Source organism: Poecile atricapillus, chromosome 5 (genome assembly GCF_030490865.1).
Source record: "Poecile atricapillus isolate bPoeAtr1 chromosome 5, bPoeAtr1.hap1, whole genome shotgun sequence".
In the NCBI taxonomy this organism is placed as follows: domain Eukaryota; kingdom Metazoa; phylum Chordata; class Aves; order Passeriformes; family Paridae; genus Poecile; species Poecile atricapillus.
This window is the reverse complement of record NC_081253.1, coordinates 6,450,833-6,474,412: the sequence shown is the minus strand read 5'-3', so window position 1 is coordinate 6,474,412 and position 23,580 is coordinate 6,450,833. Positions and strand designations below refer to the sequence as shown.

Sequence of the window (23,580 nt, the reverse complement as noted above, 5' to 3'; positions counted from 1 at the left end):
TCTAGACTGCCCATAAGGCTTCCTCACATAACATTTTATATCTGGCAAAACTCCTACTGTGGATGTGCATGATGGATAAAGCATGTCCAGTTCTCTGTTAGTCTGGTTCTTATTTCATAATTGCCGAGATTTGTTCCTATCCCTCTGGAATTGTTGAATCTGTATAAGGAGAATCTTGAGAAGAAAGTTAGATTTAGCTTTGGATTAGAAAAACGATTTTTTTACATTGTGTATTTTATGTGAAATAACTGCTTTTGCTTCTTTGTGCTAGAGGTGCGAGACTAGTGATCTTGTCTTACACAGCACATTAAAAAAAGAGAGATGAATGTCTAGAACTTTAATAAATATTCTAGACAAGGTATGCAGTATTTCCATTTGTGGAGCTAGAATAAGGCTATTGCTTTTCAAAATCTCACTATTCTGGATTACATATAAATAATTCAGTCAGGAATCGAAGATCTCTGTATATTGCCACCTGCTCATTATTCAGAAATTCTTGTTACAGTCTGCTGTTGCCCTAGCAACATTCTGAAAATTAGTGTTGCATCTATGAAAAAGCTTTTGTTTATCTAGCAAAGCCCACTATCCAATCTGTATTATTACATGCTGCATCTCAAGTGATGACTCCAGGTCCCAGCCCTAACTGTTTAAAAAATAATGATTTCCTTTTATGTAACATTAATTGAAAATTATTATCTTTTTTTTTTTCCCCCTACCTAGTCATAGGTAATTAAATATGATGCTGATTTTGTTTAAGGTCCCTTTAGGATCTGATGATGCCATTATATCATCTGAGTGGATATGCTTGGCTGTACAGATATGCAAGAAAGTAAAAAATCACCTGTTGACTCCTAGTGTTCTTAGGAGCTCCTCTCCTTCCATCTCTCTCCTCTCTCCCTCCTTTCTTCTTCCCCCTGTTGAACTCTACATTAGAAGTCAGATCTTGTTAAACCTTAAGTACTTTGGGATGTAAAAAGATTGTGCTTATGAAGTTGACATTAGCCAAGTTTGGGACAGGAGTAAGGGTGGTGTTAAGAAAGTCCTTGAAGGTGCTAATGCCACAGCTAACACAAGCCTCAACTGCAGCACTCACTGCTTTAGGTTGAACTTATTTACCTCAGATTTCCTTTTAGAACAAAACTGAGGGAGAAGACTGATGAGCTGGATCTTATTTTTCCCCAAGACAAAAATTAGTTGAAAAACATCAAAAATATTCCTTCCAAATCCTCTCTCTAGTCATGAAGCAAGGGAAAAGCTCCCCTCTCTTCTTTGTGTTCAGATCCTGCTTCCCTGCTGCACTGCCAATAGTTTGGTTCAACCCTGCAGTTACTCTCATTCCCTCCTGTGTGGATGGAACGTAAGACATACCTGCTCTGAGAAAATCTGCCTTATCTCTTCTTACTTGACCTGTTGATTTTCCCATTCAGAGTTCCAGAGAGGAATAAAGAATTCTGGTAAATTGGCGAGCTGTAGTCCAACTTAATTTGAAAAACACAGATTTGTTGAGACTCTCACATGTCACAGTGTTCTTTAGTCTTTTGCCTCTGAGGTACTTGAGGATTGGAATTGAAATATGGGATTACAACTGAATTGCTTATCATGATTTCAGCTGAAGTCTCCTCTCCTCTGTTCTTGCTTTTAGGCACCTGGCACTGAAGCCTGGTTCCCATGCTCTAATTGTTTAGAATTTTGGGATGATAACACAAGTTGTGCTATGCAAACATGGAATTTTGTAAACATGAGTGAAGTCTTATTGTTTGGGTTTTTGTTATTCTGGGGGTAGACTTTATTATTTGGGAACTTGTATTTCTGCTGTCCCTTTGCAGAAAATAACCCTGGTTTAGTATAAACAGGTTCTTACAGTTCTCTATTCTCATTTTTGTGTTCACAAAACTACTGGTCATTTTTTTGGTGGAACAGACAAACACTTTGCTTTTTTGGTTGCTTGATGGTGTCTGTACCAAAAAAGGAACTGATTTCACACCCCCTCAACATTCCCATCCCCTGCTAAGTGTGACAGATCCATAGAAATTGCTCATGGGTTTTGGACAATGTGGCTTCAAAATCAGTGTGTTTCAAAAGAGTATTTGCATATCATAAACCTTATGAGGACCGGGTTTTCTTCTGGGGGGAAAAAATATTGGAAGAAAAGTGGAAAAAAATTCATCCAGTGAAACAGCACAAGTTTTTTCTGACTGTTGGTTCTAAGGCAGATCTGTGGTTTTAAAGAATTCCTGTTCAGCATGTGGGACCTACATATGCCTGGCCCATGGTGTCAATCCACTTTACTGGGTCAGAGGAAGTTTTTCAGGGATATTATTTTGTGTTCAAGCAGTTGCTTTTTCATTAAAAAAACAAAACACAACTTCATGTGGGTGAGAGGATATTACAGCTTTTATTTTCAGATAGTGAGGATGACCTTAAACTCCAACCTCTGAGGAGCTTAATTTTCTGCTTATCTAATGCCTGGAATTTAGATGAGACTGTATAAAACAGAAGGTCTAGAACAGTCTGAATTTAAACTGCAGTTCAGGAGATATCAGTTAGTATCAAGATATTAATACAAAACTAGACATGTGTGTTCATTAGGTGTGCATGATATTTTTGTCTTGAGACTAAACTTACAATCACTTAATCTTTAATTTTTGTTAGCAGCAAAGTAAGATTTTGGTGAAAATGGGAAGGTTCTTGAAAGGGTTATACACCCAGGTTTTAGAAGTAAGAGTGAATGAGAATACTTAGTAGTAGGAACAACTGGGGGTGGAAGGACAGAAATTACAGTGATAAACATCTGACAAAACTAAGTAAGTGATCTTTAGTCGTGCTTTGTAATATATTCACTCCTTGGTTTAGCATGAGCCATTACTCAGTTGTTTGCTTTAACTGCAGAAGCAATATTTTGGTTTTCATTTATTACGCAACAATGTTTTCTATAGATGTCAAAAATCAATCTGTGGTTGAATATAATCTGAGTGGTTCTTATTTGAAATTATGGAGATAGGCCAGAGCTTCTACTGGTAACATTTCTTTTCCTTTTCTTGTGTAACACAATTATCTAGCACACAGAAAATTAGAAATACAGGTTTTTGAAATGTGTTCTGATGTACTTTCTAGTGGAAAAAAAGAGGTTTGGTGGCTTGGGGGTTGTTTTTTGCTTCACTAAGCATTAATTTAAGGACCACAGTGAATGGAATAAATGGCTACCTCAATACTCTAGGATCATCTACTAGAATTTGCTTTTTCTTAAGTTGTTCTCACTCCTTCAGTAAGCAGGAGATTAGAGTTGTCTTGTTCAAGAGGTGAAGAATTGGACAGAATATATCTCTCAACTTCTTTAACTCATCCCAAGAACATCCCTCCCACACTTGTTAGGAACTTTGAGAGATGCCAGGTTTTTTCCTTTTCCTGGTGTTTTTTTCATTTTGAATCTGGTCATTTGAGTGCTATTCTTATCCAATTACTTAGATTTACACCAGAAATTTACTTATATTCAGAGATACGTTTGGTATTTTCCAATAGATTAATATATTGAGTACTTGTAGAGAGATCTTTAATATTGAATTCTGTGAATCCTAGAAATATTTTTTCCAGCTTGCTTTTGCACTGTTACTCTAGGCTTTTTAATTAACAGTAAGTTAATCTTTGACTAGCAATCAGCCCTACAAGCAGACCCACCAGACAGACACTTGCCCATTTGGTATCCATTTTCTAGAAGGTATTCAAAAAGTAATTGCATTTAGTCTTTAAGGCTAGCTTTGTAGAGTCAGTGTTTGGGGATTGTTTATATTTCAGGCTTTAGCTTAGTCTCCTGTATTTAGACGTGGACAATACCTTGTCATGATGGAGTAACCATGGCTAAATGGTGACTGGTATCTAAACAGCAGTAAAATTGTTTCTTTTATGCTTACAAGACTGAGGGTATATTTTATTTCCTAGAAGAAAAATGAAACCACCAGAGAAAGATGTTTATTTCACCTTCATCACTACACTGTCTAAACTGTGTTTATGGTGCAAAGGCATGAAATTGCAGTGCTTGTTTCTGCTTTCTTGGAAGTGAGAGGTTTTTACAGGGAGATGATATGAACTAAATGGAGAATAGGCCTTCATGACCAATCTGGAGTTACACAATTTCTCTAAGGGCAGAAATAAATATATTTTTGTTCAATCAAATATTAAAGAGTTACTAGCAGTTCAGAAGAGACAAACTCAAATGAGTCAATGGATGGAACTTGGAGTAGTCAGAATATGGCTTCACATGATGTTTCTATTAAGTTAATGTGGGTGGGACAAACTCTGTAAATGTCTCCCTTTCTCACATAATGAGAAAAGCGCTCTATTTCCTTTAGGTTTATAGATAAATTTCATTTTGGAATTGGGATAAGTAGTTGAAATATCCCATTCTAGTATTTTTTAAGTTTTTTGTGTCTCAAACTTATTTGAATATCTTTTGGTTGGTCCAGAGGTTTGCTTTTTATCTTGTTTATTAAAAATCTTCAAAGAACTAATTTTCTTTCTCATCTCTTTTTCTTTCTTCTAAATGGAAAGACTGTTGTTAGTTAGAACATGTCAGTGTTCTAATTCCAGGAGTTTGTGTCCTGCCTCTTCAGTCCTGTAAGTCTTGCTGGGATTTGTTTTGGGGTAATGGGGCCCTTGTGCCTCAAGTGCTTAGATATTGCAGAGCCAGGAACATCTTCTTCCCGAGTGTTTCCCATGTAGCAGAGCCTTTTTATCAGCTGGGATTTCTGTCTTTGTGTCAGTACTACTTTTCAAGTTATAAAGAAAATTCCATTCAGGACAGTCTAGTCTTTCCTACTCTGAGTCAGACACTGGTTTACAGGCAATTGATGGTGCACTTTTGCCTCTTACTAAGTTGTGAAAGTTTGTTATGAAATTAATAAAGATTTATTTCCATCATTTACGTACTGCAGTTTTAAGTACAACTATAACAGAGGGTATTATTTCATCAGGAAAATGGTTTTGAAGAGGTGGTGTTGCATATCTTCACTTTTTTCTTATATCTAGAAGTCTTTCTCCTTTGGCTTTCTAGACTGCTTTTCATTTATCTCTTGAATACCTGGCTTGTATGTTTGATCTGTGGTATGGCTTTGAAATTTAAATTGAATTTAAACTTTTCATTTGCTCATCTGTTTTTGAGCTTATGATGCCTATTCTGTTAGATGGTATTTCAGCAGATGTAATTGTGTGTGTTTGATAATAGAGATACAATTTACATGTTTTGAGTTAACTTCGTCAGCCGCATCAGGGTTGCAATTGTAAATTAGCCCTGACTGCTCCAAGTTCTCTTCCAGGCTATAAGTTTTTACTGCTCTTAAGCATATTGATTATGTATCTTGACTAATTTAAGGGGGAAATTACAGCATTTGTTATGATGTTTCATTCAAATGATTTTCCTGTTTCACATACATTAACCTGTAATGCCTATGTTCATTTGCACATGGCATGATCTTTGTATTAAGGCAGCCATAGAGCTGAACACACATCAGATGAGCATTTATAAAGTACATTTCTGATAAAGGAACATTTCAGGTAATGAGTGCTATTCCAATTTTTATTTCATCACTTAGAGCAGACCAATATATGTGTGTAGGGGATAAAAAGGTTTTGCTTATGAGAAAGTAAACCCAGACCAGTCTGTCCTCTCCTGTAGTATGAATCTCCAGTACAGGAGTTACAGAACCCCCACTTTTCATAATGTGTGAGTTTTAGCAAAATTAACAAAAATGTTCCAAGGGGCAGTGCAGAGTATAACAGTATTCACTGCTCAGCTCTTTCTCCATTGGGTACTACTTTATTTCCTGTTTGGGCCTAGCTGCATCTTGTTGCTGATCTTCGTGATTATAAAAACATTCCTAGGTGCTCTGCCATGGTGTATGTGAATACAAAATCTGATTATAGCACTAGCTAGACATGCACAGCAGACACATTTTCCTAGCGTTGTGTGAGGAGACTGCTTAAAGATTATTCTGACATTAATGTAATCTGTATAATGTGTTCAGAAACTGAAAACTATTCTGTTTGGCAGCATTCAGAGTCTGGACCCTGCAGTGAATGGCTTGTGCACATAGGTGATCACCTATTTGGAATTAGGGAAATAAAAGTAATTTTCTTGTCTAGCATGCTGCTGAGAAAGCCTTTTTCTTGAGGAATAATGCTCCCATTGCAGACCAGCTGGAACCTCTGCAAAAATAGCAATGGCATCCCAGAATTATGCTTTGTGTATTTTCCTCCACTTTGGGATGGGACCTCGGGGACAGTGAAGGGTGTGTGCTGAGGTGGGGAGGGAACTGGTGTGTAGAGGAGGGGCATAGCCAGCAGTTACACTGAACTCAGTGCACCAGAGAAAAAAAGCAGGGATTCCAACAACTGCTGTCTTCAGCTAAATCAAAAAGATTGACTTTCTCCCCCCTCCATATGATGTTGTTGCTCAAGGACGACAGCCAAGATGTGTGGAGTGTGTGACACTGCCATGTGTGGGCAGAAAGAGTGGAAGCTTTAAAGATGGAGCACAGAGGTGGCAGAAGAGGGGAATAGCAAGCATAGAAAGATTAGTATCTGTTTCAAACTGGAGCAGTCTGAATATCAAATTATGTTTTTATATACTTATTTATAATTTTTTTTAAAATATTTATTTATTTATTTATAAAATATATAGTACTGAGACTGCTGCAGTCTGTGACAGGTCTAAATCTTTCCATGGTTGTTTATTTCCTATGCTTGTTACATTGTAGGAATGAGTCTGTATATGTGTATGCTTTTTTAATCTTGTCACTTAAATATATAGGATACCAATCTCCTGTTTGTCAGGAATTGTAGCCTCCCAAGATTGTAATTCCCTTTTCTGGAGCCTGCAGATTAAAAATAGTGCCCCATTCTTCTTCCAGCCTAACTTGGTGTGCAGGATGCCTCGGAGAGGTCTCTGGAGAGTCCAGGAAGGGGATTATGATTATCAGTGTGCAGCAGTGCTGCTGAGCACGGGGTGATGCTGCAGCTGGGTAGGGATAGAGCTTTCTCACAAGCAGTGAAACTGCAGGCTGCTGGTCTGGGCACTGCTTTTGGAAGTATGATAATTATCATATAACTGGCTTGTTTTTACCCCTCTGTTTAGACGACGTTTTTCTTCCATATTTGGGTTCTGATAGTGGGTATGTGCCAGTCCAGAAAATTATCATAGCATTCATTCTGCTACTGGCAAGCGTGTTTATCTGAAGACTAACTTACTGATGACTTTTTGTGTTGTGTTCACAACGCCAAAGTGAAGAAATAAAACTGTCTAGAGAGGAAATTAATATCTTTACAGTACGAATGTTTTTGTCCTGCTTCTTTGTCACATCAAAATTCTTGCAGTGTGGCGTAAACTTTTAATTTTAGAGTAGTCTGATTGGTAATGGAGAAAGTGATTAAAATGTGTCCAGCCATTTTCTAGCAGCCGGAGAGCTTCGGGAGGTTGTGAATTGCTGAGGAGGAGCTCCCTGGGTGGCGGTGCTGGGTGACAGTGACAGTGCCAGCGCGGCTCCCAGCTGTGGCTTCCCATTGTCTCCGCGGCTTCGGGCAGCGCCGCCGCAGCGCCGGGCGGCCGCTCCACGGGCACACGCTGAGCCCCGGCCGGGGGGGATGGACAGCACGCCCCGGAGGCTGAATAATGGAGCAAAATGCCGATAGCATGCAGGTATGTGGGTCTTGGAACAGGGCATCGAAACGCTGCCTGAGAGGAGAATAAAATGTCTCGAGACAAATTGCAGTTTGCGTTTTGTTTCCCTTTTTCCACAAAAGCCATTCTAGGCCTACTCAATTAGCAGAGATCATTAGCGTCCCTAAATCTCTTCCTTCTTTAAACATTGACTTGAAAAATATTTTTTTCTTACATCTTATTTAAAAATGGCATTCTTGCTAATGTTTATTTACTGGGTGTTTTATTTGTGCTGTGGTTGGAAAGCCATTAAAAATATCTCTGCTAAAAGAATTTCCCAAGGTGGCAGAAGTGGGGGAGATGCCTAAATTTTTTTCAGTGTGTTTTTTTTTTTTTAAAGTGTTATTGTTATCTCCATTCCAACGAGGAACTACAAGTAAGCTTTATTTTTTTTTTTTTGTAAAGATAAGTTTTGAACTGAAAAATAGGTTTCAAACCTAAACAGCAGCAGTATTTATAGTAGGGTACATGAAAATGTTGTGGTTTTTTCCTATGCAGTTGATAACTGTCATGTGTTATACACCAAATGTCTTTTTGTTGAGATAACAAGTAATTTTGGATGGCTGTTAAATTGATATTTGATTCCATGAATCAAATCAGTAATTTAATTTTTACCAAGTTTCTGCACTATCGGAACTGCTGACATTAGACTTGCTGTGGTTTTGTTAGAAATTAAGCAAAAATACACTGCTTGAGGATTCAAGTTTGTAGGGTAGACAGTTTGGAAATTCTGACTTGTTTTTACCTGATGTTTCACCAGATTTTGAAGCAGCCAGGTGATGTTTATGTTTAGGGTGGTGATGTGGTGTGGTATTTGTGAAGTTGTAGCAACAGGACATAGGTGAGAGCATTGATAGTGCCCCAGGGAAAGTTTTGTCATGTTTCTCTTGTTTGCTTTGGTGATTTTTGTCTTTATTTTATAGAGAGAAAGACCATAATAGTATGGTAATTTACCAAGTTACTGACTTTTGTTATAAGATGGAAAGAAAGGGCCTGTTAGAGTTGGAGCTTTTGCTTCTTAACTTTTTTGAAAACTAAGTCCTTTGCATAATCTTGAATGTCTTAGGGCCCTCAACAGATGAGGTAACTCCTGGAGTCTGTTCCTACCATCCACTGTTGAAATTTGTGTCAGTTTTAGAGACACTTTTCCATCTTACTGATGGAAATATGATGGAAAGATGTTAGCTTAGATAGTCTAAGAGTTAAACCTGATTTATGTACAGAAAATTGTTAGCTGCTGTGTGCAGTTGTGGATGGTTGTTTTCTAAATGAAATGGAGATTTGTGTCTTTTAAGAAAGCTGCTGTTTGGAGGATCTCCACTGGAAATAGTCACAGGCAATGCTTCAGTTCATTTACTTAAAATAACTGGGGAAGAAAAATCAATCTATTTTGAGGTTTTAGTTTGCTACTGCATCATCTGGGGACTTGTAGATGGCTTGACTTTATCTGATATTATGTGTTTTCTATGGAGTGTTTTTAGTAGCAAGATGATTTTTTTACATCATCTGAACTTAAAATATTTATGTTCTCTTACTTCTGTACTGTTTCTAATACACCAAAATTAATCAATGCTGAGCTTAAAAGATCCTTGAAGATACCTTTGGTTAGTTTACAGCTGGGTAATATAAAACAAGTTTACAATTATTTTATTTAAAAGACTTTTAAAGCAACTGTAAACAGCTCAGGCTATACTTATACTTTATTGTGCTATAAAACCTCTGACCTTTAGCAAGCATTGACAGCCTCATAAAGACAAAACCAATTATTTTTTTCCCAAACTATTGATTTCCAATTGACACAAAAAAAGCATATTGTTGTTGTTCTTACTGCATTTTAAGGCCTTAACACTAGAAATGAAGCTTCATAGAATGATGTAATAACAGATAATTCTTCAGTTTTTAAGGATCATTTTTAGTAAGACAACTGTTGTTATTTGATAGTTGAAAACAGGTAGATGTTTTGGGTTTGACCCCGTGATCTATGTGACTTCATGACTTAAAGGTATTAGATAGATACATACAGATAAATATTAAACAGATTATATGGTGATGAAGACTTGTGTTGTGTGGTATTACAGTGTTCATTTCCTGGAATTGTTGAAAGCTTTCTAAAGATATAGTTAAAAGTGAGTGAAAAATTTGTGCAGAAAAAATGTCATGTCAAAAGGAACTGATAAAGGATGATAGGTGACCATGCAATATGAGCAAGGTGCAGATAGCAAGGGCAGGTTTGGGGCTTGCTCAAAGGATAAAATGGCTGGAAGTTGTGGGAGGGTGCTGGTGTGGGCACATGGACACAGAATTTTCTGAATGTCAGCCCTAGAGACGGCCCAAGAGCTGGGAGGAGTTTTTCTGCTGTCAGTTGGGTTTCTCTGAATGATGAAAGCTAAGCCAACAAAATCTTCGTCAGCATAGTTGTTTCTACAGAGCTTTTGCTGGTACAGCAATGTCATGTGAGAAGGGCATTCATTTTTCCCCTCCCAAGCCAACAGAACTATGCTAGCAAAAACTAAAGATATGTCATGCTGTATTTCATAAGCATTTCTAAATAGTTCTTTCCTCATGCCTTTGGACAGGCGTGTTCTTTGGGGGAGGAGAGGCTTAGCCATTCAACAGATGGATTTTCCACTAACCTAATGCCCTGCTCTCTCTGAGGTATGGCATTTTGGAAAGGTTAATGCTCTAATAGTGTTCAAGCTAAAATGGCTTTTGTCTGCCAACGTATGTTACCCTGCGGAGATGCTTGCCAGGAGACAATTATATAAAAAATAGTGTTCAGTGAACTGTTTTGAAGTCTGTCTGGGAAATTATTTTTTACCTTCTCTCTCTAAAGCTAAAAAAAAAAAAAAAAAAAAAAGTGAGAATAGATCCTAATAGAGCTACAACTTTAAATAGTATATAAACCATTTAAGGGTATTTTTGTTACCTTAATGAGGGTGGCCTAGCCACAGAGCTGTGTTTTATAATAACAGTATGAATGTTAGCCAGGCTTGTTTTCATCCACCACAGATTGTTCAATGCTGGAACTGTCATTTCATCAGAAACCCTGCAACTTGGCCTTTCATTGTTCTTCATGTTGGGTAGCTCCTCTAGTCAAAACAAGGATTGCAGTAGGATTTTTTTTCCTTAGGTAGTATCCTAATATGCCCAACCTCTTCCTGTTCTGAATGGTGAAAAGAACAGTGCCTGTAGTCTGCCAGATTTAATAGTGAGCTGGAAGCATCTTACAAGAACCCTTTTGTCATGTTTGACTGTAGCAGGAGCTACATCCAGAGAACTGTTTCATTTTCTAGAGGGAAACCAAAGGTGTTTACTTCCTTTGATGTACCTGGCTCTGATCACTTTTGTATCAAAAGTGAAGTGCAAGAAGGGAACTAAGAGGAGAATGACAGTGCTTTGTGTGGAATGGAGCAGCTGAGCCTCCTGGGGACCAGAGCACTCTGAAGATGCATTGGGTAGTGGCAGAGTGTTTTCATGGCACATTTCAAGTTTTATTTTTTTTTAGGTTATGGATAACGCATGACAACAAACTCCTAATTTCCACAGGTATTTGAATACTGCGGTTTCCTATCGATATGTAGAATAAGAGACTGCTCTAGTCTTGCTTGTCATTAAATATCTTATTCTCATTTCTGCAACTACATTCCTGAAGGAATTATCTTGTTATTCTTTGTCATTGTCAGCTCAGTGTTTCTATTGCATTCAGGAGTGAACTCACAGGAGAAGGTGAGGCAGGATTAAAGAGCCTTAGAGTATTGCTCAGAATTTAAAATATAAAAGGAGGGGGAGGGATAGTTGCTAATTATACACCTTGGCTTCTCACATGCCTATTCCTGTGAAAGGTGTCCTCTTTAAAAGCCTCTCAACTGTCTTATGATCAGTGGTAGTGTCCTATCTTGGGCCCTGAGTGTGAAAAAGAAGGGCACTATATTGCTCTTTAATAGTGTTTCAAAGCTTGTAGCATTCAAAAAGTCCTAGTAAAGAAAAGAAGGTATTTAAGAAGACTGGGGGCAAGTTTCAGGTTTTGTTTTTGATGTTCAGCATTATTGTTGTCCAAATAACACCCTGTGTACTGAAGTGTGTGTTGGTCTGGAATGGATGTTTGACAGGTGTGTTCTGGTGCTTTAAGGCTGTCTCTGCCCTTCCTCTCTCTCTCCAGGCTGAGCCAGTGAGGGGAGGTGGGGTGGTGGTGCCTTGGTCCCATGGGAACCCAGCCGTCCCCTGGAGCCTGCAGTGCCAGTCCCTGCAAGCTCAGGGCCCAGCTGGAGGGAGGGATTTGTGCTTTTGTGAGATTTTGTGCTCTGCTGGAGCAGCACCTTTGACAGAGGGGCAGGACAGTAAATAGGAGAGCAGATCACTTGTAAAATTGCAGCAAGGTGAACTAGAGCAAGACCTGGGACAGCCTTATATTGGGTTCACAGTAGGGGCCTTTTGCTTCCAAGCTGGAGGAAACTTTGTCAAGAAAGTCTGCAAATGGCTTCTAGTGCGTTTGGTTTTATTTCTGTCCAGTTAATTTTTTAGTTATGTCTACACTTGTTAGTAGGACATAATGTGCACAGACAGTGAGATGCATTCAGTCCCTAATTAATTTTGGAAGAAGTAGAATAACTGCACATTATACTTTTGTATTCTGATTTATCATACTCTTTGAAAATCTGATTACTAAGTACCTTGGTAAATTGAATCAAATAATAAGTATCTTCTAATGCGAATGGAGCAAATAGCATTTAGTTAACTGATTAATGTAGAACTTCAAAATCTGTGTAAATAGTATCATCAAGAAAGGCATAAATCTTGGATTTAAGTGTATTTAAATCATTGCAGCATGGATTCACTTGTATAGCATTTCCCAGTAAACAAGACTAGGGAATCTTTTAGATTCGTGCTTCAAAAGTGGACCAATTTCTCATTTGTTTGTTTCTAATAATTGTTTTAATTAAGATCAGATCTGCACAATATCAGAGTTCAGTAGGCAGGTCAGGACTCTTTGCTCCTTAGTTGGTCATTTAATGGATCTCAAGCTTTAGCCATAAGATGACATGCAGAAAGCAGGAGTGTGTTGACTTTTCTGGAAAAAGGAAACAGCTGCCTCTGCATAATTCCAGTTTATATTTCTGATAATTGTACAAAGCTGCTTTGAATTTTCTGTTAAATGAATGTCTGTCTTAATAGCAGCTGCTACATTTTTACAGGTGCTATGTAGTATATTTTAACAGCCTGGGCCACTGAGGCACTAGTTACTAGGGACAGCAAAATTGCAGACCCTGGCTTGTGGCTCTTAGATCATCTATGAGCACAGCCTGCTCTGTTTGTGCACAGGAGAATTGTTGCTCCTTCTGGAATCCTCCCTTGCTGTCCAAGTCAGGATTTTCAAGGTTGTGTGGGGTTGCTTTCGTTTGTTTTTTCTTCTTTATCACCTCGGGCACTTTCCTCCAGTCCTTTTCCCACCTCTGCCTCAACAGAAGTTTCCCAGGAGGGACTAATTTGTTCCAAATACAGATGTTTGTCATGTTGTCCACCTTTTATCTCAGGATTCATCTACAGGCTCTCACTTAGTTATTACTAGATAATAACATTAATCTGCACCTTCTGGTTGCTGTATTTGAGTTGGGCTGGTGCTGTTGAAATGCCCTTACTGGGGCAGAGCTGAAAGTCACCACTCCCTGCAGAAAGAGCTGTACAGCTGCTGCTGTTCCTCCTGGGGCTTTGTTCCTGCTGCCCAGGGCTCCCATAAATGCCCTGTGCACCCCTATAGCTTGTCAACCCAGCAGAACCTGCCCTAGCCAAAGAGCTTCATGGTTCTGGGTCACTTCTCAAGGAATCACACCATGGAAGAGTTCGGCAAAGATTGGAACTGGTGGAAAGGTGGAGGTGGGACACACCCGAAGACCATGGGGCAGAGGCTGTAGGGAGCAGAAGGAGAAGCAAGCGCTCCCCTTTATGAGTTCTCCCTTCATTTGGATGTCTTGAATGTCTGAGGCATTGGACTGACTGGCCAAAATTAATTGTTACCAAGAGCTTTGTGTAGGTAGAGGTCCACAGCAGTAGCTGGATGCAGTAATTCTTAGACCAATCGTTTTTATTAACATAATTTTGATTGATACCTTTCTGCTTAAGGTATAAACATTTTCCTCTTCCATCCTAACAAAGAAACATGTAACTTCGACTGCTTTCAGTTGGTGGGGAGAGTTCTAGTCGCAGGAACCCTGAGGTTATGATATTAATATAGATTTGTTTATATAATTGAGGTGAAAAACAGCTGGAAAAACTCCTATTGTGCAGGTCTCTTATATGAATCTTCAACGATCCGTTTTCCTAGGAAAGGCCCTGACTTTTCTCAAAAAAAAAATTAAGCACTTCAACATCCAAGAAAGGTTTGTACCACTGTTGTGTCAGGACTAAGGCAAAGCTTTTCCCGCAGACTTCATAGAATTCATCCATGAGTTCTTCCACTTGAGCTGTGGAGGAAGTTGTGGGAAGAGGCCAGTGTTTGTTGGTTGCAGGAATTCTGTGGATTTATAAGTCAACAGAAGCTTGTTTAAGAAATAAATTTTCACGTTACTTTTCCATGGACAATGTGTCCAGTTTGCATGTTGAATGTAGATTTTTTTTTTTTCACCCTCACCCTTATAATCCAGTTTTCTGCCCTGAATTTTATTGATACAAATTATTTTGATGGCCATTCCTGGGGTCTTTTGACTACAATGATATAAATAATTAAAGAAAATAAATAATTTTCTGTCTTTTAAAAAAAAGGCGAAAGAAAAAGAATGAATCTTTTCTGTCATGGGCAGTGCAAAGCTTCCTATCTCCATCTACGCTGCCAAGAAGAAGAAGCTGGAACTCTTGATCCCTCTTAGAGAAATTGGATTGTGTAGATCCTATTCCCAGAAATATCTCTGTTCATTACAACTTAGTTTAGTGGGTGTACATATGATAATTTTTAAGTCAGAACCCAAAATGAGGGACCCAGTGTTTTTTCATGTATCAAGATTCAGGAGGCTGCCATCATAAAACTCAGGAATGACTTTGCTTGATCTATTAGGTTTTTTTATGACTTATTCTCTAGGCTATGCAACAGAAAGCAGTAAGAGCACAGCACAGACCATTTTCTGATCTGCTGACTGCAGAGCTCATGTGTGTGCAGTACTGGACATCCATCCCAGAGCTGATAATAACACTGTTCCCTCTGAAAAGGGAGAGTAGTTGCATAGACAAAGTGGTGACCACTTGCCAGAAAGAGGATTACCCGACTTCAGGATGATTATTGGGGTATAATATTGCTATTCTGATGAAAAGAATGTACATTTTGGTACTGAGTATTTAGATGGGGACAGCAGTCCTGAGGGTGAGGAACAAAGGTATGATATTTTATCCTCCACTCTTAGATGCAAGTCCTTTTACTTATGTCTACTAAGGTAGGTGTCTATTTTTGACACCTATAAAAGATACTAGAATTGGTAGGTTTTCTTTCATGGGATGTGTTGTGAGCTGTTTGAGCTTTTAATTGAAAACCCAGGTAATGCTCTACCCCTAATATTCAGTCCTTTCAACTGTTCTTATAATTTTATGGCAGAACCTCATTTGTGTTCCTCCTATTAAAATCTGCAGATACTGTGTTGGTCTGTATTGCAATCCAGTCTAAAGCCAGTGCTGGGATTTTGTTTCAGTTAATCTGTTTGCTTACCAGACCCTATTTTCTCCCCAAATAACAGAGCAGCTCCTAAGGACTCCCTTCCTGCTTTTTTTTCTCCTTTTACCTGTCCTACATAGGACACAAGAAATTAATGTTCAGCTGTATGGGGAGGTGAAAGGATGGGCTGTGATTTGCTCCCCCACTCTGTCTGCAGCACATACAATTCCTTCAATCTTTTTTTAATCCAGTCTGTGGAAGTTTAGAAAATAGAGCCAAATTATCTCAGCTATGAAAATTTGCTGAATTAGAGCAAACTTCAGGGACGGAATGTTATCCAAGTACTTAAACTCACAGTTGTGGATCACAAACACAAGGTTGCATTACCAATCTCAATGAATCTATGGCTGGTATTATTAAAAAATAATCAGGTAAGTAAAGATTCATCTTTATATTCTCTGTGTTTTGCTGCTAGTGTGAAGCACAGGGTTTGGCATTTACTCATAGATGCACATATGGAGATTCCAGTTGACTCAAAATAGCTCCATTCTGTGAACCCAAAATTGAGTTATTTTTTCGTGTGAATTGGAACTCCACAGCTTTTCCTCAGTTCTGTCTCTTTGACTGTAGGATACATAGCACCAAATCTGCAGGCTTTAAACCTATCTGCAGGGAAAAATCTGTTCAGAACAAGTTATAAACTATGTTGCACTTAGTTTGTCATAGGAAATATAAAGACTTTTCTTGTGCATCAATTTCCTGGACTGACCTAGGCAAGCAAGGATATTTGCAGAATGTTTTGGTATCTGAGTGTGCTGATACATGTTTTTAAAATGATGCAAAGGGACAGGAGCTCTTAGTGTATTTGATAGAATTAAAGAAAAACTTGAAGATGTTGATTTTCATGTGTGTGATTTGTGTAGGGAATAGTAATTAAATTACACTTACTTTGCAGTATTATATTTGGAACTGAACATAAAAATTTTGGATTTTATTTGTTGCTGTCTTTAGCCTGTAATGTTTTTTTAACTTTTATCTAAATACTGTACAAATCACATGTCAGTCAACAAAGTGAAACAGCACCTCTATTCAAGTTTTGTTTACTGTAAAGGTTCTGAGCTTCTTAATAAATTTTATATCAGCATCTGGATTGTCTGGAAAAAACACCTCAACAACCAAACAGTCCTGAATATCCTCTGTTGCATTTTTGCATCTTTTTATTTCCAGTTTGTTCTTTCATCTGTAATCCTTTCCCCTCCATTAGATTCAGTAAATAGGATCTCTTACAGGCCTGAATCACAGCCCATCTTTTATCTTTCTTTTCCATGCTTTGCAGCAAATTTCAGTACTCCAGATGTCTTCAGTACCTCATCTCTTACCAAACCGTATGCCTGGACTTCAAATGCTTCCTTGGGACTGGTGCTGTTACTTATTTCTCAAATCTGAAAAACAGGGAAGATGGAAAATCATCATTTGCAAAAATGTGTAAATCCTCATTCCAGGGCAATTATTTTCTTGAATAAAGTAAAGCTGTCTTCTGTAATTCCAATTGCCTAAAATGCAGCTTATGGAGTGTGCTACATATATGTAGATTATTAACTCCAACAAAGAGAAAAGTGCTGTTCTGCTGACAGGGATTTGTGAGCTTTAATGGCCTGTTACTCCTCCACACCTGCTGGGCTGTGTATTTCAGACTCTTTGGGAAGATACCTGCTTGTTTATGGAAACAGTTTCAAGAATGCCAAGAAAATGTTTATTATGACTACTTGTTAACTCTGTAATGTAGAAATGTCTTGGATGTCCAATTAAATGTTACTGCTGCTAGACAGAGCAAGCAGGATGGCTATGACAAATGCTGATTTCTTCTTTCTTTCTTCCTTTCTTTTTTTTTCAAAAATGGCTATTTAAACATTTAGGTGTCATTATGATCTATTTCCCCTCCCACAGCAAATAAAAGTATAATGCATTTCCTCTATTGATTTTCAGGCATTCAAAAGGGATGTTCTTGCTGATTCAAGACCAAATAGTTCTGTCCAGGACTCTACACTGGGGATAAGGACATGGGACTCCTCCTGCCGGATTCCAGATGGTTCATCACAACTGACATCTTGGCTGACAACTGTGAAAAAGATCTTCGGATTATTCTATTTTATTTTTGTGGGAGACCACAGTCCCCAAACTCTAGGACATATCAGGTACTAAATCAAACACTAAGCTTTTCCATAACATTATTGGCTTGTTATTTGTTTCTCATGAAGGAATTTAGACATTCAGATCTTACTCTTTATTTCATGTAGGAAATGGAAAATCCTTGGTTTTACATCTTGCACTAGCTGAGTAATGACAAGTAGCTGTGTTTCTTATTTCCTATGGAAAATTTGGGATTTAATCATTAGTTATCTTTCTATAGTATTTTAAATTATTATTACTATAAATTATATAATTGCTGATCTTGGTTATTATCCTAATTACCAAATTGTTCCTTTCGTTCTTCTTCGTTGCTTTTGAGAGAATGCGTAATTTTATTAATTCTAGTTTTGCTGCAGTTTGTAGGTAAGATAATTCCTGGATACAGAACTTGTCCATTTATGACCTGTCAATGAGGAGACTTATAAAGTTCATGAAATTTATGAATATTTGCACACTTGGAGCATTATGATTCATCTATTTACTTTGAACCCTTTTAAAATAAATCTATATGTAATTTTCTTTGAGAAAATCTTGCCTTGTTTCTGTTGGAGCCTAGTTTGATTTAGAGTATCTGAATGTTCAGGTGTTTATTTTTAAAATGTGGAAGTGAAAATCTGTGAGTGTTATCCAAGAGTGTAGCTCTTCATTCTTGTTTGTGTAGATGTCTGCTGTTACAGGCCACTGATAAAAGTGGTTAAAAAGAAATCACTCCTAATACAAGAGAGGAAAAATTGTCATTGCAGAGGGGGAATTGTTTTTGCAGCAAAATCACATTTGTTTTGAGTAGCTGTTTAGGTATGGGTGGCTTTTTAATTAATTTTAAATTACTCAATAATTAACTTTTTCTTTGTCCTTAAGGTTCCATATTTCTTGTAGAATTTTAAAATAACCTTTTCTAATGAGGATGTCTGATATTCTTACTGTAAAAGATGAAACTGATGCAATGAAGGGTTCAGAAGCTGAATTTAAAGATACAGACCCAGTTGAAAACCTAAAAAAATCAGGAAGTCAGGAACAGATTCAAGTGGAAAAGGATGAAAATTGTCCTGATAACAAAAACAATATGCCGGTAAGAAGCTTTTCACTTTATTTTTCACTAGTATATGACGTCTATGATATGTCTATCATAAGTCTGTGTCTTGTTCTCCATTCTCTTGTATATGTTTCTTTGGTACAGTGAGGAAAACTTGGCTGGTTTTAGGGAAGCAAATATGATGATTATTGCTTCCTCTCTCCTCCTTTGCCCCACTTCTCTGTTCATACTTATGTAAATATGACTCAGTCATTTTTAATTCTTTGAAGTAGATGAGTGGTTTTGCTGGGTAAAAGAAAATTTGCCCATGTTTGTGTTTCCCTGAGTGCATATGTGAAGTCTTTCATTGTAGCAGAACAAGGAACAAACCCAAGCTGGCATTTGCTGCTGCTGAATCCTCACAGAGTTTGGAGCTGGGCTGTGTGTGCTGTGTTGCTGCTTTGAACAAGGTGCTGCAGCTCAGCCAGGCCTGTCTGCCCTGGGCAGGGGTGACCAGCCCAGGGCTCTTGAGCTGTTGCACTTTACAGGTGGCTTAGGTGTAGATTTTCCAGCAGAGCTGTTCAGCATAAGGCTGAAGTAATCCAGATCCCCAGGAGCCTGAGGGATCCAGAGCTCCTGAGGTCAGCAGGTCTGGATGCTGCCCCAGCCACCTGCAGAATGAGCTGGGGAGCATCGTCCTGCCTTGGTGGGCAGCAGATACTCCCTGCACCTTCCCTTCTCTGATCTTCACTGCTTGACAGCTTTGGTAGGTGGCTTACTTCTAGGTTGGAAAGCTGAGGCAGTTCCTCGTGCACACACTGGAAAGCATTGGTGGCTTTTGCAGGTGGGAGAAGTGAAGTACCTGTAAGGAAGTTGTGGCATCACAGTTCAAGTGAGAAGGAGGCAAAGCAAATAGTGTGAAAATGGAAAACACACTGATAAGGAAGGGCTAGGAATTTGTGGCAGCAGATTTAATACTTCTGAGATTTAGGTGTGGAACAAGAGAGCTCACTCCTGGCTGAGGCTGCCCACCTGATCACTGAGGACTCTAAGCAGCTCATATGAGGGGAGGAGTTCAGGAAAGCAACTGAAAATTTCTGACACAACCTACAAAACAGGCCAGGTTTGTAAAAGGAAACATAGAATTTTGTGTTTGGGAAAAGCTATACTTGTCTATAGGAATTTTGTGTCTGTGGGTTCATACTAAACAACTTTTTATAGAAATCCTGATAGGGATCGGAGGGATCTCTTGTGGGTTGCAAAAACAGGACGGTAGCTTATTAGATTCTTATTATTGAGATTTGAGTAAAAGGTTCTTTGGGGAGTAGTTTTGTTCAAGACTAACAATTCAATATTCCACTGAGTGAAGTAAGCTTTATCTGCTGTGTTAAATTGCTTCCAGATAAATCATGTAGACCACAGCAATAACAATAGCTTTACACTTTAATATCTGCTGGCTTTATTAAGGCTGGCATCAGTGTAAATAGATAATTTTATGGAAAAAATAAATCCTTAAAATGAAATACTTCTCCTGTAACATGCTATTGAAAAGCTGGGAGATGTTATAGCTGAGCTGGTATTTTCTTTAATTAATGGAATATTCTAGTAGTGAGCTTTAAAAATTAATCTACGGTTTAGTTATTTTCGTACAGTTCAGTAATTTGGAAAAATCTCATTCACATTTTCTCATTGAACAAATTTTAGTGTGGAAATTTCTATGAGACTCAAATGGCAAATAAGAAATAAGCCTTCCTGCAAACAACTGCTGCTGGCTCGTCAGAGTGCAGGGGAATGAACCTGCTGGTGCTGCCAGAGGCTCTGGGGTGGCAGGGGCTTCATTGGGTGGGTGCTTGTTCAGGAGCAAGAGCTGATGTTTGAAGTGATTATCCCACATCCGCAAAATGAACTGGACACTGTGGTGAAGGCTGTTGAATAAAACCAGCTCTGCTGTCCATGCATTTAGTGTGGTGTCCAGGAGTCTCCATCAGAATCAGAACATTGCTTTTACATGAGCAGTTTAATTAAAAACTGAGGATGCAGATTTCCAGAGTGGCAGGAAGACAGACAGTTACCAAATGGAGCGTGGTTACTGTGAGCAAGCCCCTTGCAACAACTGAAATCAGCAGAAGTTAATGTCACTTGTACTGTGGAGGCTGCCAGTGCAAATATATATGTCTCATATTTGAGGATTTCTCATTTAAAGCATGTTTTATGCTAAAATACAAAACAAAAATTTGGGATGGTCCATAGTAAAAAACCCTTGTGGAACAGTAGCTGTCAGCAAGCTTTTAACTAATGTTAAAACAGTTCAATGAAATTTCAGTGGACATAGTACTTGTCATTAAGTGCAGGTTGAATGTTACTGTGGTGGTGGGAAAAAGAGCAAAGATTATGCTGAGAAATGTTAGAAAATATTATCAGAAACTTACTGGAATTTTTTGTGTACTTCTGTTTAATGAGTGCATCAGAAGGATGGGTTGGGCATGGGGGTTGCATGGGGTTTGGGTTTAGCTCTTCTCCCTGGTGGCAGAATAGGTTTGGTACCTACTGACAAACTACAATCACGTTCCTCAGTAGAGTTATCACTTAATTTTTGGCTTCTTTAGAGCCAAGGAAGAAACAGGCTGTGATTTTTCCAGGTCTAAACTTGACATGGGTTGAATTCAGGCATGTTTCTGGAATTGCACAGTTCAGAAACTGATAGTTATATTTTGAATTGCAACTGTGGTTGTAAATTCCAGCTTATTTGGAGGTTGTGTATTTAATAACTGATTGGCTGCTGTGTCTGCTGTTGGAGGCACAATGTGAATGAGGAAAATACCTAATTATAGTCCATGGCCAGTGCTCCCAATTTATTTAAGCAGTGCAAAAGTAGTGTTATTGATACAGAGAGCATTTCTAACTTGGTATATTTGCAGTGAGTTTCAAGTGTCATTTAAATGGCACTGGAGACAAGAGGCACTGTTACGAAAAATACTTTCACAGAAGTCATGTGCATGTCAGCACCCTGGTGGGTTTTGTGATCAAAAGGGTTTTGATCAGTCGCTGTTATCTCCCACCTGTTCATCTTATCCAGGCCAGGAGACAACAAATTAATTCAGAATTAGCTGGAATCTAGGGTCTGTGTTGCCTCTGTCTCTGGGTGGTGAGACAAGTGACATCATCCACTGTAAGGACAAAGCTGCAGGAAATACTGACAACAAATTAAAGATCCTGGATTTATTCTGCAAGATAGTCCTTATGTTTATTATTAGGAAGACTTCTTTTTTAAAACCCAAAAAAGCCTCTCATGGCATGAGTGCAGGGTTGTACACATCTCCTGTATGATAAAGGCATAGCAAATGTTGTGTTGAGTATAATTCTGACTTTTTTTTCAAGCAGATATCCTTTTCCTTTGGGGCAATTAGATAATTTTTTTTATTTAGCAACTTGACATCTCTCTTCCTATGAGTATCTTCTTTCCATACTAGCACAAACCTTGAGCATCTCTCTCTGTTTCACAGCTGAAGTTCTCTGAGGCCATGTCTGAGGCCTCCTCCCGTGCTGTTTTGGTCTTGTCAGGATTTACCTGTCTTTGTCTCCAAAATATATGATGTAATACTTTTGAATAGATAAATGATTGGGCAGATACTCTTATTCTTGAGCTGCCTCCATGTCCAAGGATGAAACTATTTTTCCATCAGTCATCCTCTATTTTGTCATGGAAAATTGCTGTCACTGGTCACTAATGCAAGAAGCAAGTAACCATGGACCATAATATTCTTTCCCTCACCATTACAAAGCTATCCACGGTTCTTGGGACTGCAGCACTTGACTGGATTTAAAACTGAGAACTAATTTTGCAGAAAGGTAAAAAACTGAATGTCCTTAGAACACTCTTTGTTCAGGTTTGTCATGTTGTGCCTATCCTCAGAAATGCCCAAATGGTACTTCAGAAATAGAGCCCCATCTCACAAAACCTTTCACACATCTGAGTTTGCCATCTTGTGCCTGACCTGTTTTTATCCAGCTTGTTTAGACAGCACACTGATGATAGAGGAAGGCATGTAACAGCTCCAGATCTTTACTTTGCATTTAGTATATGTGATCTGGTGAGGTACTTAGGAAAAAATAAAGTAGGCAAATACTCCCACTGAAAACCTGGTTATTTATATGTTTTTGAGAAATGATATCTTACTTCCCTTTTTATTTTGCAGTTGGAAATGTAGCATAGTAGTTGTCTTAAAAGTTGTGTTGGTGGGTTTTTATCAAAGGCAAGAACCTAATCATTATTTTCATTATGCAATTATTTGGAATACTTGCTTTTAAATGCTGTCTTGAAATCCTGCCCATAATGACTATAAATAGGGCTTTCATTAACACAGTGTTTTTTTAAGGCAGTAAAAGTCTTTGTGAGCTGCAAATATAAAGAAATTGCCTAATTTGCACTCACCAAGGATTGCATATTCTAAATTAGCTAGAATTTTTTTTTTCACAAATGGGGAACATAAAGATGTTCTGTAGGAGTAAAACTTAGTAAATGCAGAGAAATGAGGATAGATAGAAAATTAATGGGCCTGAAAAGAGAGAAAATGTGCATTAACAGGTATAATGTGCGTCGGCTACCTACTGTCCTGGAATTCCAGTGGAAGTGGTGTCATCCTCTGTCAGTGTGGTTTTTGTCCAAGAAAGGAGTCATTGGATTGTACCCACCCATCTTCAAGCTCTGAGAGTGCAGTTGGTGGTGGTGTGTCAGAGGACTTTGGGGTTTGTACTTGCAAGCCAGACCTTGCACCATCGGGCTGTGCTTACCTGAGCTGTCCCTGCAGTCCAGCCCTCTAGCTTTATTCCAGTGCTTCTTGCCTGACATGTGTGGTGCTTCCTGCTCACAGTCACAGTTGGGTCTTGGGGACTGGGGTTTTGTGCTTTGACATCCTTAAAGTCACACACGAAAGCCAGGAATCCATGCCTATCACAGAGTGTTGGACATGAAAAGTTGGAACATGATGGGTGGAGTTATACTTGTCTCATCTGTGAGGGAAAGCCTTCCTCCTTCAG

The 23,580-nt window shown here is 38.5% G+C and overlaps 1 protein-coding gene across 2 annotated transcripts in view; it reads left to right on the top strand.

The window, feature by feature from the left end:
• R3HDM1 (R3H domain containing 1) overlaps positions 1–23,580 on the top strand; it is a 78,428-nt gene that overhangs the window by 11,136 nt on the left and 43,712 nt on the right. For both annotated transcript variants that reach the window (XM_058839986.1, XM_058839984.1), the window contains exons 3-4: positions 17,328–17,536; positions 18,390–18,600. In XM_058839986.1, the coding sequence (XP_058695969.1) occupies positions 18,430–18,600 (171 nt within the window). In that variant the 5' untranslated portion in view covers positions 17,328–17,536; positions 18,390–18,429. The remainder of the gene's footprint in view (positions 1–17,327; positions 17,537–18,389; positions 18,601–23,580) is intronic.